We start from the raw sequence: 13,607 nt of genomic DNA on the forward strand, positions 1-13,607 counted from the left end.
TACATGCCAGTTGCCTCTGGCTTGTTTAGTTAGGGACACTTAATATTCAGCAATATTATTGATTTTGATTATTGATGCACTGATACTATTGGATGATAACTGAACTGGGCTTTAAGATGACATTACTATTTTGTGCAGAGCTCTTTTAGCTATAGTTGAATTTAACTCAATCCATAATTGATGAACTTTAATCAGCTATTGAACAGAACTGAATCAACACTGAATTGACTTTAGCTGAACAATGATACTATTTTCTTTTTAGAACTGCTTTACAGCATCATTGCTTTTTGCATCATGGAATCAATATTTTCCTGTTTATCACTGTAAAGCTGCTTTGAAACAATCTGTAATGTATAAAGCGCTATATAAACAAAGGTGACTTGACTTGACTGCAGTTTTAAAATAATACTGTCACACACCCCAAATTAAGATAACTTTACCAAAAAAAAAAATCTAAAAGAAAAATGCAGGAAAGTTTACAAAGAAGAAAAAACAAACATTTATTTAGACATGTTTACATTCAGTTAGCTTTTGCAAAAAGGTCCAGTATCCATATTGCACTATGATTTTCTTTTCGGCAAATCCCTTTTACATGCGTCCAGACATAATGACCCTCATCTAGTACAGTTCCTCAGTCTTGTCAGAATGTACGTTCATGTTTGTCTGTCAATACCATATAACAACACAAAATGTGGAGTCAGACTTTAACCCAGAAGAAACCCCACAGTGATTTTCACAGTGCTGCCAGCTTTATCACAACAAAACTAACATTTGGCATCTTGACCAAAGCGCCGTCAAAGAACATTTGGCAACATGAAGAAAACACTCTCAGAGAACAAAAGAGGCAACACAACTTAGAACACGTATATATAACTCTTTACAGTGTCAAAGCTTGTTTCTTCATCTATTTGACTACATTCACAGGCACACAGCATTGCAGGTGGGCCAAAAGAAGCCTGCAGCAGAGGTCTGATTTATGGGAACTGCGGAGTTGCTACACAGTGTGGCAAAGGTGCTGCCTGATGAGATTGATGACAGGAACAGATATGTTTTTTTTGGCTTGGACTATAGGGTACTAGTACCCCTGGGTGAAGTTGTAGCCAGTCTCTGAGTGGAAGATGGAGCTTGAAGCGGTGAAACTGTAGGCAGCATAGGCGACCACAGAGCCCAACATCAGTCCAGACATGTAGGACACAGTCATTATGTTCCCTGTGGGACAAAAACACGCAAACTAAATTTACTGCCTGCTGCATCTCTAGAGAGGAGATTATAAATGCATCTTTCTGAAGGTTTAGACTTGTCTACAAGCACCTGTTCATCTGCATTTATACTCCATGCATCTAAACGGAGTGATACATTTACCTGCCAGCTCCCTCTGCTCAGGTGCCACCTTGCCTGCAGCATGAATCATGGGAACACTGCCAAAGTAGCCATTAGTGATGCCCATGAAGAGAGAGAAGATGCAAGGCCATGTCGGGTGACTGAAGATGGGCTTCTGAGCGGGATACACACACAGGATGAACAGAGGGATGAAAACCACTCGCACACAGGAGCAGAAGAGAAGACGAGTTCCGTTCCATTCATACGGTACGGCTGCCAAGATCTACACACACAGACAGACAGACGAGATTAGACAGCAAATGATTTCAGGGAATGTTCAAAGCGACAAATACTGTTATGTCACCATGTGTCTGAACATACTTTGCCCACAAAGTCGGATATGTTGAAGATGGCCATGATCAGGATGGGCAGCCATTCCCCCATTGTGACATTCCTGATCTCAGACTCCAGTCCAGGAAAAAGACACAACGTGATGAAGTACGTGACGGCAATAGACAGCATGTAAGTCCAGATCACCCGGGCAACCACATAGCGATGCAGGATCATGTCTGCAAACCGAGGGGGGTCATTACTCGATTAACCCAATAACATGAGAATTAGGTGCTTTTGACAGTTTACACTACTGTTCAAAGGTTTGAGGTCAGTAAGATTTATTCAGCAAGGATGCATTAGATTAAAAGTGACAGTTAAGCCATTTATAATGTTTCAAATAAATGCTGTTCCTTTGAACTTTCTATCAAAAGTATCCTGAAAAAAACATTGATAATAATAAGAAATGTTTCTTGAGCAACAAATCAGCATATTAGAATGATTTCTGAAGGATCATGTGACACTGAAGACTGGAGTAATGATGCTGAAAATTCAGCTTTACCATCACATGGATAAATTATATTTTAAATATATATATTTACATCAAAAAAAAGATTTTACATTGTAGTAATATTTCTCAATATTACTGTTTTTACCTTCAAACGCAGCCATTGCGAGCATAAGAGACTTCTTTCAAAAAGTGACCAAAAATGTACCCAAACTTTTAAATGGTAGAATATATGCAAATTTTTGCTTATTAGGAATGCACAATATATCATTAACAATAACATAAGTTATCTGAAAATAATACATACATATATATACACATTTACATATTTACACATTTACAGTTTATATTTTTACATTACGTTTGAGGTGATCTAATGCTTACTTATAGTCAGTCTTTAAAAAAACCTAACCAATATAGATCTTCTAATGACTTCAAATTGTACATTATAATGTTGTTGTGCCTTAATTATTTTGTAGTATTTAAAAAATGCATTTTAGTGTTTTATTTTTATTTTTATTTATTTAGACAAAATAATACAGGTTTTTGATATCAACCACTCAGTTATTGGCCATGACATGAAAATAATTGATAATAATCAGTTTGGGCTAGAATTGTAATATTGATGCATCCTTAAATCATACATTCCTTGTAACATGCATGAGGAGTAATATGTAAAATAAAGTATTGTAAATTAGATCACACCTTTGATGCCTGGCCAGCTCCGTTTAATCTTTGGTTTGGGAACGTCAAATCTTACGTAAGTGTTTCCTCCAGCAAAATCTGTGCATCCGTCTTCAGCTGGGGAGGAGCCCACTGCACCATTACCCTTGAAAACAGACAGGACATCTGAACAATTCATACTGAATACATTATATCTGCATAGGACAGTGGAGTGACCATCAATAATTGTTTTTAGTTCAGTATGGCAACCTTGCATTCACTAATACATGCAGCAAATTCTAACACATCAAGCAGGTTACTGCAACTTTGTAAGAGCGTGCACTGAATTCAGATATTGTAATTCTTCCTTTGATGAACTTGCAGAAATGCAGGGGCTTTGTGAGGAGGGCCATTACTTGATTAAGTGTCTGGCTGAGCTAGTAAAACCACTCTCCTTAATTTGCTGAGAATAAAACAAGAGCGTTCAGGTCCCACAGCAGCACAGACAGGGAACTGCTCAGCAGAAATACCCCTTCAGAGTAGCTACACCTTTAAGCTCTAGCATAGAAGAGCATTGCATATATCAAAAATAAATACACAGCAATGACTATCAGAGAGAATCTTTAAGATACAAATACAGCCTCATTTTGGGTCATTTTGTCTTTGCTGTACTTTAAAAATCAGCCGTAAATTCTGGCCAGTCAAAAAAATCTTTAATTTAATTTGTAGTGGATTGTTCATTCATTATTTTCTCATAATTTGAATTTGGACCAATTCTAAATACCAGATCGAACAATAATAAAAATAATAATATCAATGTAAGAAATAATTAATAATAGGAATAAAAATAGGAATCCATTAGAATCTGTTTTGATTCTTAGAACATATCTATTTATGGAGAATTTAGGATCAATTTCAAATTATGATAGAAATCCATCATAGCAATCATTTAGGATTTCTAAACTAGGAATTTCTGGATGAAGATGAAGAAATCTTGAGGGGAGAAACGGCTGAGAGCTCAGTCACCCACAGGAAAAACATGAGGTTACTCTGAAGTGCTTTCATATATTACTCTGCCTGGACTGCCTGTACCTGAGTGAGCAGTGAGCACTTAAATCATGCTCTCCCTGTGTCCTTCTCAGTCTCAGAGAGCACTGACCGGCACAAATAGAATGAAGTTATGTGGGATTTTACAGAAAACACTGCTGAGTATGCATTACTAAAACAGTCTTTTCAGAGTCCAGCTAAGTTAAATAGATTTACGAACTATACCTTTCAATTAACTTACCAGCAGAGCCTGATACTCGCCCTGCTTCGAGCGGACTCAAACTTCGAGCGGCATCTCCTGCATGGGAAGTGGGCACGCTAACAAGGATGCTAAAGACCTAGCGGCAGTCGCTCTTGAGATCAGGGGAGTGAGGTTTACCTGCACAGCTCTCACTAGCTGGCCTCCGTTACAAAGAGAGAAGTTTGTTGTTTAATTTACACAGAGTTCTTGGGGGCTTTCGCCTGCTAAAACTGACCTCAGATGTTGGACTGGACAGCAGTAATTGTGACCAAAACACTTAAAGCAAAAGTATGAGAAAGCTAGAGCACATTGTGGACACACTCAAACCATATGACTGGGTTAAAGGCCCGTTCATAACAAGAACGATAACTATAAAGATAACTATATCAATAACTATATTAGTGTCCACACCAGCTGACGATAATGTTTTGTTTGTTGTCTGCTATTGTCGTGCTTTAAATGCTCAAGCTCTTTAAATCAGCATGGATTCTGATTGGCTGTCAAGGTTTTTATCATTCATCAGCTGGAAAAAATCATTCTGAAAGTTATTCCAACGATATCGTCATCGTTATAGTTGTGATGTGAACGGGCCTTGATGACTACAGGCACATTCACTTTTTACTTTCTAATAAACGTTTTAATTTAGCTAAGCTTCTATTTTGGATCCTGTCGGATTTATATTTAATTGTTTTACCCTTGTTCCTAACTAAGAATAGTTAGTGCACTTGGCTTGGGCTTCAAAGAAGTAAACAGTGAACATCATGCTTGAAATGAAAATTCAATATAAAGCTATCTATATAAATATCTACATATTATTTATGTAATGTATTATATATATATTTAGATGTATATTAGCAAATTGCATTTCGTATATTTTTTGTATATATTGTTAGATTATGATGTATTGATGTATTATATAGCTAATATGTACAAATTGTATTTTTAATGTTTTAATTTTATAATTAATTAATTAATATATTTACATCAATACATATCAATACAAAATATATGTTAATATTAATGTATGTTTATAATGTGCATCATTGCCAGTCAAGCTGTAATTTTGTGAAATTATGCAAAAAGATAGAAATTGTTATTTAATTAGAATTCATAAAAAGTTAGCCTTACAGAAATCAAAGGAGTCTGAGACTATTCTTTTTTTTTTTTTTATCTCATGTCCACCACAAACTAAAAAAAAAAAAAAAAAAAAAAAAAATTTGAGATGTGATGAAAATGCCATTTGCTAGTTCAGAACAACAACAGAATCACTATTGGAGAGAGGCCACAAACAGGTTCATCTTAATATGTCCTTCTCACATTTGACATGCAAAACTTACAAATCTTACTTCTTCTGTAATTACATCATGGTGGACCTGGTACTGGGTTCCATGGTGTGAGTGGTCTTTGGCATGGGACAGGCCCTGTCGTGCCAGACTCGTGTAGTACTGGACAAAACGTGTACGTCGCACCAGCATGTGCAGGACAAAACAAACCAGCACCATACAGATGGAAATGACGAAGAAGATGATGGTGTTCTCCCTTTCGTTTTTGATCAGTAGTTTGGTGAAGATTCGGCTGAGTGAAATGATTACTCCTGCCGTGCCTACACACACACACACACACACACACACACACACACACACACACACACACACACACACACACAAAACAAGCAATGTGAATCTTGTTTTTGCAGTTTGCCCAAACATCATGGTTTTTTTCATTACCACATTTGATGACAAAAAGCCTCTTACTCTCTCCAGTCATCACGCCCTGTGTGTAGCGCTTGGGAAGCATTCCCATGTATCCATAGAAACTGGACTGCTGCACTGGAGACACAACAGGGTAAAAGACTGTTATGTCTGGAAATGGTTGAGAACACAATGTTCTGAGCCTAACTCAACCTCAACATGATTCTGCGGAAAGGAAAATATGACTTAATACCTGTACATCCAAATGCCACAGTGCCCATAGACATCAGATTGACGACATATGCCTGTTTTGTGGTGAACTTCTCCAGCCACACATCAAAAATAGTGACAAAAAACAGAGGTCCAAGTGCAAAGAGGTAACCTGCAAGAGATGAACTCAGATATAAATAAATCTGACATAGCACAGCTCAAAATCAAACTATGTTTGCAAGTAATATCATTGAATATTTCATTATATTTTAGTAGATGTTTTAACAGGCCTGATTTGTTTTTGGGGGGATAGTTTACCCAAAAATCACTGACTCACCCTAACGTTCCAAACTTGTATGACTTTCTTTCTTCTGTGGGACACAAAAATGCATTTTTAAAAATGTCTTAGTGTTTTTGTCCATGTAATGAAAGTTAATGGGGTCCAAAACAAATACTGGACTCTACTGACTTACACTGTACACTCTTAGAAGAAAAGGTTCTATAGAACCTTTAAAGGATTCTGTCAGGTGCTTTATATACTGTATATAGAACCTTTTATGGGCTCCCATCATGGGGTAATTTTATGAATTTAGCTTTAATTAATTAATTTTGTTTTAATTAATTTTTATTTTAAACTAAACTTCATGAAATAAACAGATCGTAAATATACTTTATCACTTTATAAAAGTAATGCAATAGTTAAGGACATTTCACCTTATATAGAACCTTTTTGGCAAAAGAATCAAGAATCCAAAAAGTCAAGAATCAAAGGTTCTCTAGCCAAAGAGCCTAAAGACAAAATTCTGAGATATTTTTCAAATTTTCATCTTGTGTGTTCCACAGAAAAAAGAAAAAAGAAATGCATAGGGTCCATTCACACAGAGACGCGGGACAGTTGAGTAAAAAATGCACAGTCTAGAGATTTTAAGAGTTAAACTTATTTTAACTTGAGTGCCGAAACGCTGCAAAAGATGCGAGCACAATGGTTAAAGACTAGCACGTGTTTACATTGAAAAACAATGGAAAACTAGCAGTGGAATGGAAAAAAACACGTTCTGTATGGGCGGGTGTTCTGATGATTTGTGCTAGCCGCTACCTCCCATTAAAACAGTAGGTAGCAGAATTCGATAGCCTCTCAGATTGTACTGCCAGAATCATATTCATGTGGTTTGAGGCTTTATTAACACCCATACCTACCCCTACCATAAACCTACCCTTAAAACAATGCAAATAGTGTTGGTAGCACAATCTGATAGGTAGCATTATTCGTCCCCTTACAGGTCTGAAACCACATGAGGGTAAGTACGTTCATTTTTAGGTGAACTATTTCTTTAAAAGCATGAAATTATTCCGTTTGCTCCCATTCTTGATGGTCACTAGTGAAGGGTTTGTGGCAGTGTGTGTTTTTGTGGTGTCATCAACCACTTTCCCTTTGTTTTTGTCCTGTTTCCATTATATGTGATCCATCTTCTTAGTGTGCATTTCGCTGTGTTTTGCGAGTGTTATTCTTCAGGTTCAGATGAGTGATGCAGCTTTCCCCTCAGGCCAGCAGCTGTCTCAGGTCAATCAGCGGCCTCCTCCCCCATCCCTTTGTTCTCTAGATAAACAGACTCACCCACAGTGATCCTGGTGTGCAGGCTCAGCATCTCCACCAGGACATTGTTTAGGATCACGGCCACTAGGGCCACTAGAATATATGTTAAACCCATGTCAAACACGATAGATGTTCCTGAAGGACACAGAAGACAAAGGGGAAATGACTTCCAAATTGAATGCACAAACCACAAAGAGAAGATTCATGCATTTTCAGATATCAGACCTGAAATATTAACATAATCAGAAGTTTGAGCCTTTTTGGATTTGTTTTAAAAGAAAAATCATAGTCATAACAAGTTAACAGTTATTGTAAGATTAAAATGTTAACAAAAAGAGCTGTGGAAGAAATCACCCATTCACAACCTGAGTTGCAAGTTGCACCTTCTGCTGATCATTTGTTTTATATTTAAAATTCATCAAAATTCACCAATCTTCTGATTTATATTATGTTTACAGTCTACACGTTCAAACGTTTGGGGTCGGTATGATTTTTGCTCTCAAAGGCTGCATTTAATTGATCAAAATTACAGTAAAAAACAGTAATATTGTGAAACATTATTATCATTTAAAATAACTTTTCTCTATTTTAATATATTTGTTATTAATGTCACTGCTGAAAACAGTTATGCTGCTTATTATTTCTGTGAAACGGAAGCAGTGATGCATTATTTCAGGATTCTGTAGAAAGTAAAAAAACAGCATTTATTTGTGACATTATAAATATCTTTACTGTTTTTTTTTGTTCAATTTAATTGCTGAATAAAATATGAATTTCTTTAAAAATAAATCATAGGCATACTGACCCCAAACTTTTTATATATATATATATTATACACATCTTATTATATACTATGTACTGTATATATACATTTGTAAAAAAAAATAAAAAAAATCGAATTGAGCATTGGATGGAACAAACAAATGGATTTTTTAAATATATTTTATTCAAATGTTATGCTATGCCTCTGTAGTGGACACCAGGACTGTAGAGGACAATACAATTACATGTATAGGCAATAACAATAGGATTTTTTTTTTCTTTTTTCACTCACCAATACATTTTTAGGTTTTCAGGATTTTTTTTAACCAAATTTTGTATAAAGATGATTATCAACTATGTTATGAAAGATGTAAGGGAATTAATTGATATATCATTTTACTTTATGCAATATGTGGGTAAAATGGCCATACATGGGTAGACCCATTCAAAACCCATGTATTTATAGACTGTATCTATTTTGCATATTAATGTGTTCTTGGGGCAACATGTGATGAAAAAAGAAATGTAGTAATGGGAGTAATAATTGGCAACTTTTTCATAATAATATCTAATATTTCATTTGAATACTGACATATAATTATTATTTTGCTATTCTCTTGTTGTGTCTCCCAATATGCCTGATAAACATGCTTAAAGTCCTGGGGCCTCATTTATAAACGTTGCGTACGGACAAAAGAAGGCGTACGCCGCTCTCTACGCAATAATTGGTATTTATAAAAAGCAAACTTGACGGGAAAATGTGCGGTCCTTCACGCAAACTCTGACCCAGGCGTACGCACAAAAACGGGTGAAATGAGAAATGGCGACACCGTCTGCAGATGGAAGAAACACATGAAAGTGTGGGAAAGTGTGTGAAACTGTAGACCGTTGTGTAAAAGAAATGGCAATACTGCCTCTCATAAATAACATTAAGACTTCACAAAGCAAGTCTTACAATTAACAGCCTACACGAACACCCGTTTGATCGATCTGCAGTGTAAAACACACAAAATCAAACGAAGATTATAACAGAAATACAAATGAACACATATTTGCAAAAAGAAAAGTGAAATATGTCCTGCAATATTATTGGCATGTTATGCAATTCATCCTCATAACACATCTGTAGCTTGTCAGATGCAATCAAATGGATGGTAATAAAATGCCATGATGCCATCACATTGCGTAATGACGTAATGAAAGTTACGTTTCTTGGTTTTCCTCTCTGTGTTTGCCGTGATTTCGCAATCGATGAATATTAACTTGTGGGCGTTTCACGGACTATTTATGGGCAACTATGGGCGTGACATGAAGCCGCAAATTTAGAATTGATTGTGATTTATTAAGGGAAAACTGCGTAGGATGTGCGTGCGCACGGTTTTATAAATCCGAATATTTCTGTGCGTACGCACGTCCTATGTTTCATCCGTGCGCCATTTCTGACGCAAATCCTATGCAAAGTTTTATAAATGAGGCCCCTGGTGTCCACTACAGTGGACATGTATGAAATCAATGCCCTGTTTTGTAACAGAAAGTCATATTTTGATTAGAAACCCCATAACATTTTCCTGAGATGTTGATTTATGGCAAACAATTAGAAAATTAGTCTAGAAAAATATCATCATATTTCCATAAGAGTGCTAAATGTGATCACCAAATTAATGTCAGTCATATTTAAAGACCAAGTAAAAGTTGTTGTCATGGTAAAACCTCCAAACATTTGGTATCTTTACAGGACATCCAAACCGTGGCATGTATGGCGTCAGAGAAATTCACTAAAACATAATGTCCACTTCAGTGGACAAAAGAGTATTCCTGGGTCCCAAATCACAAAAATTAACATAAATCAAGTGAATTCATTAATTTCACAGTTTTGGTAAGTTATGAGGGATAAATATAATGGAGTACCTTGAAATTTATGATGCAGGTAGTCAACGTCTGTGATGAAGCTATTGTAAGGCAGCAGGAAGCCCACTCCAGCCAGGAGCATGGCAAAATAGATCCCATGGTAACGGTCGTCTGGAATAGGTTCTTCAAACACTACGCACAGAAATCACACACATTTGTATGCTCAAACAACAAGTCAGAGTTAGAAACACTGTCCCATCTATGTTTTATTTGTGTGACATTTCAAAATAAATGCATTTTAAATATTTGGCTCCCAGCCTGTCTGCAGTCTCTTTGAAGTATATGTATGCATATGTATGAGACATTTGACATTTTGCTCTCTCTCTCTCTCTCTCTCTGGACGAGGAACTGATTGATGGAAGCACTTTTGTGCCTCTTGCTGTCTTTAGTGCATATAGTATCAAATGTAAAATATAACTTATTATATGTTTAGCTTTTACCAAAGATCATGGAGTAACCTGTTCTCCTGATCCCTTTGATTTAATAAGCATGACCTTTGTAACCAGGCAACATGAGGGGAAAACAGACTCTCCACCTAACATGATTAGATCTTGCATACATGCCAAGTAATGTAACCTTTCCAACCAAGGTGAGTCTTCATCCTTGCCCAACCAAATATGAAGTAGTGACTCAGGTGACAATTTTACATTGAGCAGAGACTCACCAGGTTCTGAAAGGGCCAGCACTCCTTTATCAGAGATGTCTTTCACCTGGCAGTCCTCTTCCTCCAGCTGATAGCTTTCGAAACTGAAGCTCATCACCACATTGCCCTCAGGGGTCTGGCCAGGGGTGGCCTGTTTACGTCTCTCTACTCCTTTTGAGCCCATAGTCCCCGAGATGTCTTTCAAAAAGGCCTTTTTTTAACAGTGCAAGAAATATGATCTGTAAGAGGATGAGAATTATTCATGTGCCAGCAACTTACAAAACAGATTAAATGCAACACATTACATACAAAACTATCAATATATAGATTTTTAAAATTTACTTTACCTCAAAATGTAAAGTAGCTAAGATATTTCATTTTAAAGTATTTTAATAATACAACAGCCCATGTAACATAATCACATCATGAGATGATGACATTCTGATCAATCTTAACAATATCTTCACAAAATAAATAATCCTTAAAGATAGTTACATGTATTTTGTTTTTTTATTTTGCACTTATTCCTGATGTAAATAAAGTTCAATGCACACATTATAGGCAATATTATAGGCATTATCAGTTGAGATGAAAGGGGCCTGTGATGTCAAATATAGCGACTGAACAGTGAAGTGTAATAAAAGCATGTGAAGAGCAGCCTCAAGCCACTTTCTGTTAAGTCGACCATGCTATGTGACATTTCACTTTTGGCTATATGTTGTATGCCTTTGTGCAAGTGTCCAAGTAGCGTCCTCTTTATATCTGTTTGCATATGCATTTGTGTATCATTACTGATGAATTGTCAAGGGATATATTGCATCCCATGTGTTCTATTTTAGGAAGGGACAGTAGGCTATCTCAAAAAAATCTATTCTGTTAATGCAAATCAGGCACTTCTAGCGAGCAGAGCCTTGGCCAAGATGCCACTGTTGGACGTGCTACTGAAATCTTCTTCATCTTGGAAATCTGCCAGTGCATCCTTTGAAGGAGGCTTGGGCTTGCAATGCATGACTGGATCAAAAGAAAAGCAATCTTTGATATCAGTGTTACGTCACCGACTAGAGAGCGGTTAGGCTCATTTTGTGCCTTATCCGACTGTGTTGCATTGAGTGAGTGATGAACAAACCAAATGGAATTGTTCGTTGTCAATAATTTACACCGTACGAGTTTGTAACCAAACACAAAGACGTACATCACATCCACCAAGCTGTCATGTCATAGTATCATAGTGGTTCATGCTGTTTAACAAAGATACTGTATGTCAACAGTGCTGAAACATGCAAATAAAAAGCACAGAGCAACACTTGTTCCAACGAACTGTCAATGTCTGTCGATACTCATTTTACTCTGCTTATTTTCTAAAGGCTAGATGATAATGATAAGCCCAAACAAGGAAATTAATATCAAGAAATGTATAAAAGCTTTCCAAAATGATGCGGAGAGGCAATAATATAGAAAATGGGCTGATGAACGCTGACGAATGATGTAAGAGGAACAATCAAAGGACCTGATGCTCGCGTGCTTTGTTGTGATAGATAGCCTAGTGTTGTTGTGTGTTTAGCACAAGTTAAATCTCGGACATTTGTGTTCAAATTTTTTATGAAAGTCTAAATCTAAACGAAGTATGAAAACTTACGTATGAAAAATGAACTAATCGTGCACTTAGTAGTGCACTATAATTAGCAGTATGGAGAGAAAAAAACAGCAGTCAACGCACCTTTCAGTGAGCACTAATTTAATCACTTTCTTCTTTTCAAAACATACCATCCTTGCGAGAAAATCTCAAATCATTTTCTGCTATCTGTAGGCTGCTTTCTTTCAGGTGCTTTGTTGCTCTCACGGGACTTGTTATAGTCACACAATCAAATCGCAGCGTATATTTTCCATTATTCATCTAGCAGCGCTCATGCATCATTTAAAGAGACAAAAGCGATACAGTTATCAGAAAGACAACAGGTTAAATCTTACCCCCGAGCAGTTAAATGTCTCTTTACTCCCTTATTCGCATGTTATTCGGTGTAACCACAACCCTTCTTTACATATAAAGTATTTTCATCATACGTGCGGTGATGTTTCGGTTCTCCGGTGTAAATATCCTCCTTGACAGAGCCGCTGTCATTCTCCCTCCCACACAGCGCGTTTGTATCGGTCTACAAGCCTCCAGCTGTCTGCCTAGCAAACCAGCTTTCATTATCGCTTTATTAAAGGAAACCTGCTTTAGTGCACTTCATGATTCTGAGAGCACTTATTTTATAATGCAATTAAAAATACATGCAAAACTAATCAATGATTATCATGCAGTTTCACAATTTTTATATTTTCGGAAAATCTAAAACTATAAACAAATAATTAGAATACATATGCCTATATATGGAATGCTTAATTCTGATTGGTCAGTTGCTGTTTTCATAATTTCTGAATAGATAAAAAATTCAAGTCCTTGTAATAATAATATACTGGTTGGATAGTTTGGGATCAGTACGATTTCATTTTTTCCTCCTAATGCTTAAAAAAAACCTGTACACACTTTTTGCATTGCCGGGTCTGTTTGGACCCGGTGGAATATAAGCTTATAAAACAGTCATAAATTAATATTTTTGGACTAAAACCATATTGTATGTATCTAATCAGTAACTTATCATTAATGAGTGAATGCACAACGGTTTTGAATGTATTTACCATTAATTCAT

General features: G+C 36.3%; 1 protein-coding gene across 3 annotated transcripts; it reads right to left on the bottom strand.

The window, feature by feature from the left end:
• Nucleotides 1-451: 451 nt before the first annotated feature.
• slc29a4a (solute carrier family 29 member 4a) lies at nucleotides 452-13,081 on the bottom strand. 3 transcript variants are annotated; one of them, XM_082167898.1, is made up of 11 exons: nucleotides 12,979-13,081; nucleotides 10,939-11,156; nucleotides 10,275-10,406; nucleotides 7,626-7,739; nucleotides 6,054-6,182; nucleotides 5,864-5,938; nucleotides 5,447-5,712; nucleotides 2,864-2,987; nucleotides 1,702-1,889; nucleotides 1,363-1,603; nucleotides 452-1,209 (listed from the first exon to the last, which is right to left on the bottom strand). In XM_082167898.1, the coding sequence occupies exons 2-11, from the start codon at nucleotides 11,099-11,101 to the stop codon at nucleotides 1,076-1,078; spliced, it is 1,566 nt and encodes a 521-aa protein (XP_082024024.1). In that variant the 5' UTR covers nucleotides 11,102-11,156; nucleotides 12,979-13,081; the 3' UTR covers nucleotides 452-1,075. The 3 variants fall into 3 exon arrangements, with proteins under 3 accessions (XP_082024024.1, XP_082024023.1, XP_082024025.1); XM_082167897.1 differs by having other exon boundaries at nucleotides 12,886-13,068; XM_082167899.1 differs by having other exon boundaries at nucleotides 453-1,209; nucleotides 5,456-5,712; nucleotides 12,886-13,067.
• Nucleotides 13,082-13,607: the final 526 nt, after the last annotated feature.

Source organism: Leuciscus leuciscus (assembly GCF_965113295.1).
Source record: "Leuciscus leuciscus genome assembly, chromosome: 1".
Lineage (NCBI taxonomy): Eukaryota > Metazoa > Chordata > Actinopteri > Cypriniformes > Leuciscidae > Leuciscus > Leuciscus leuciscus.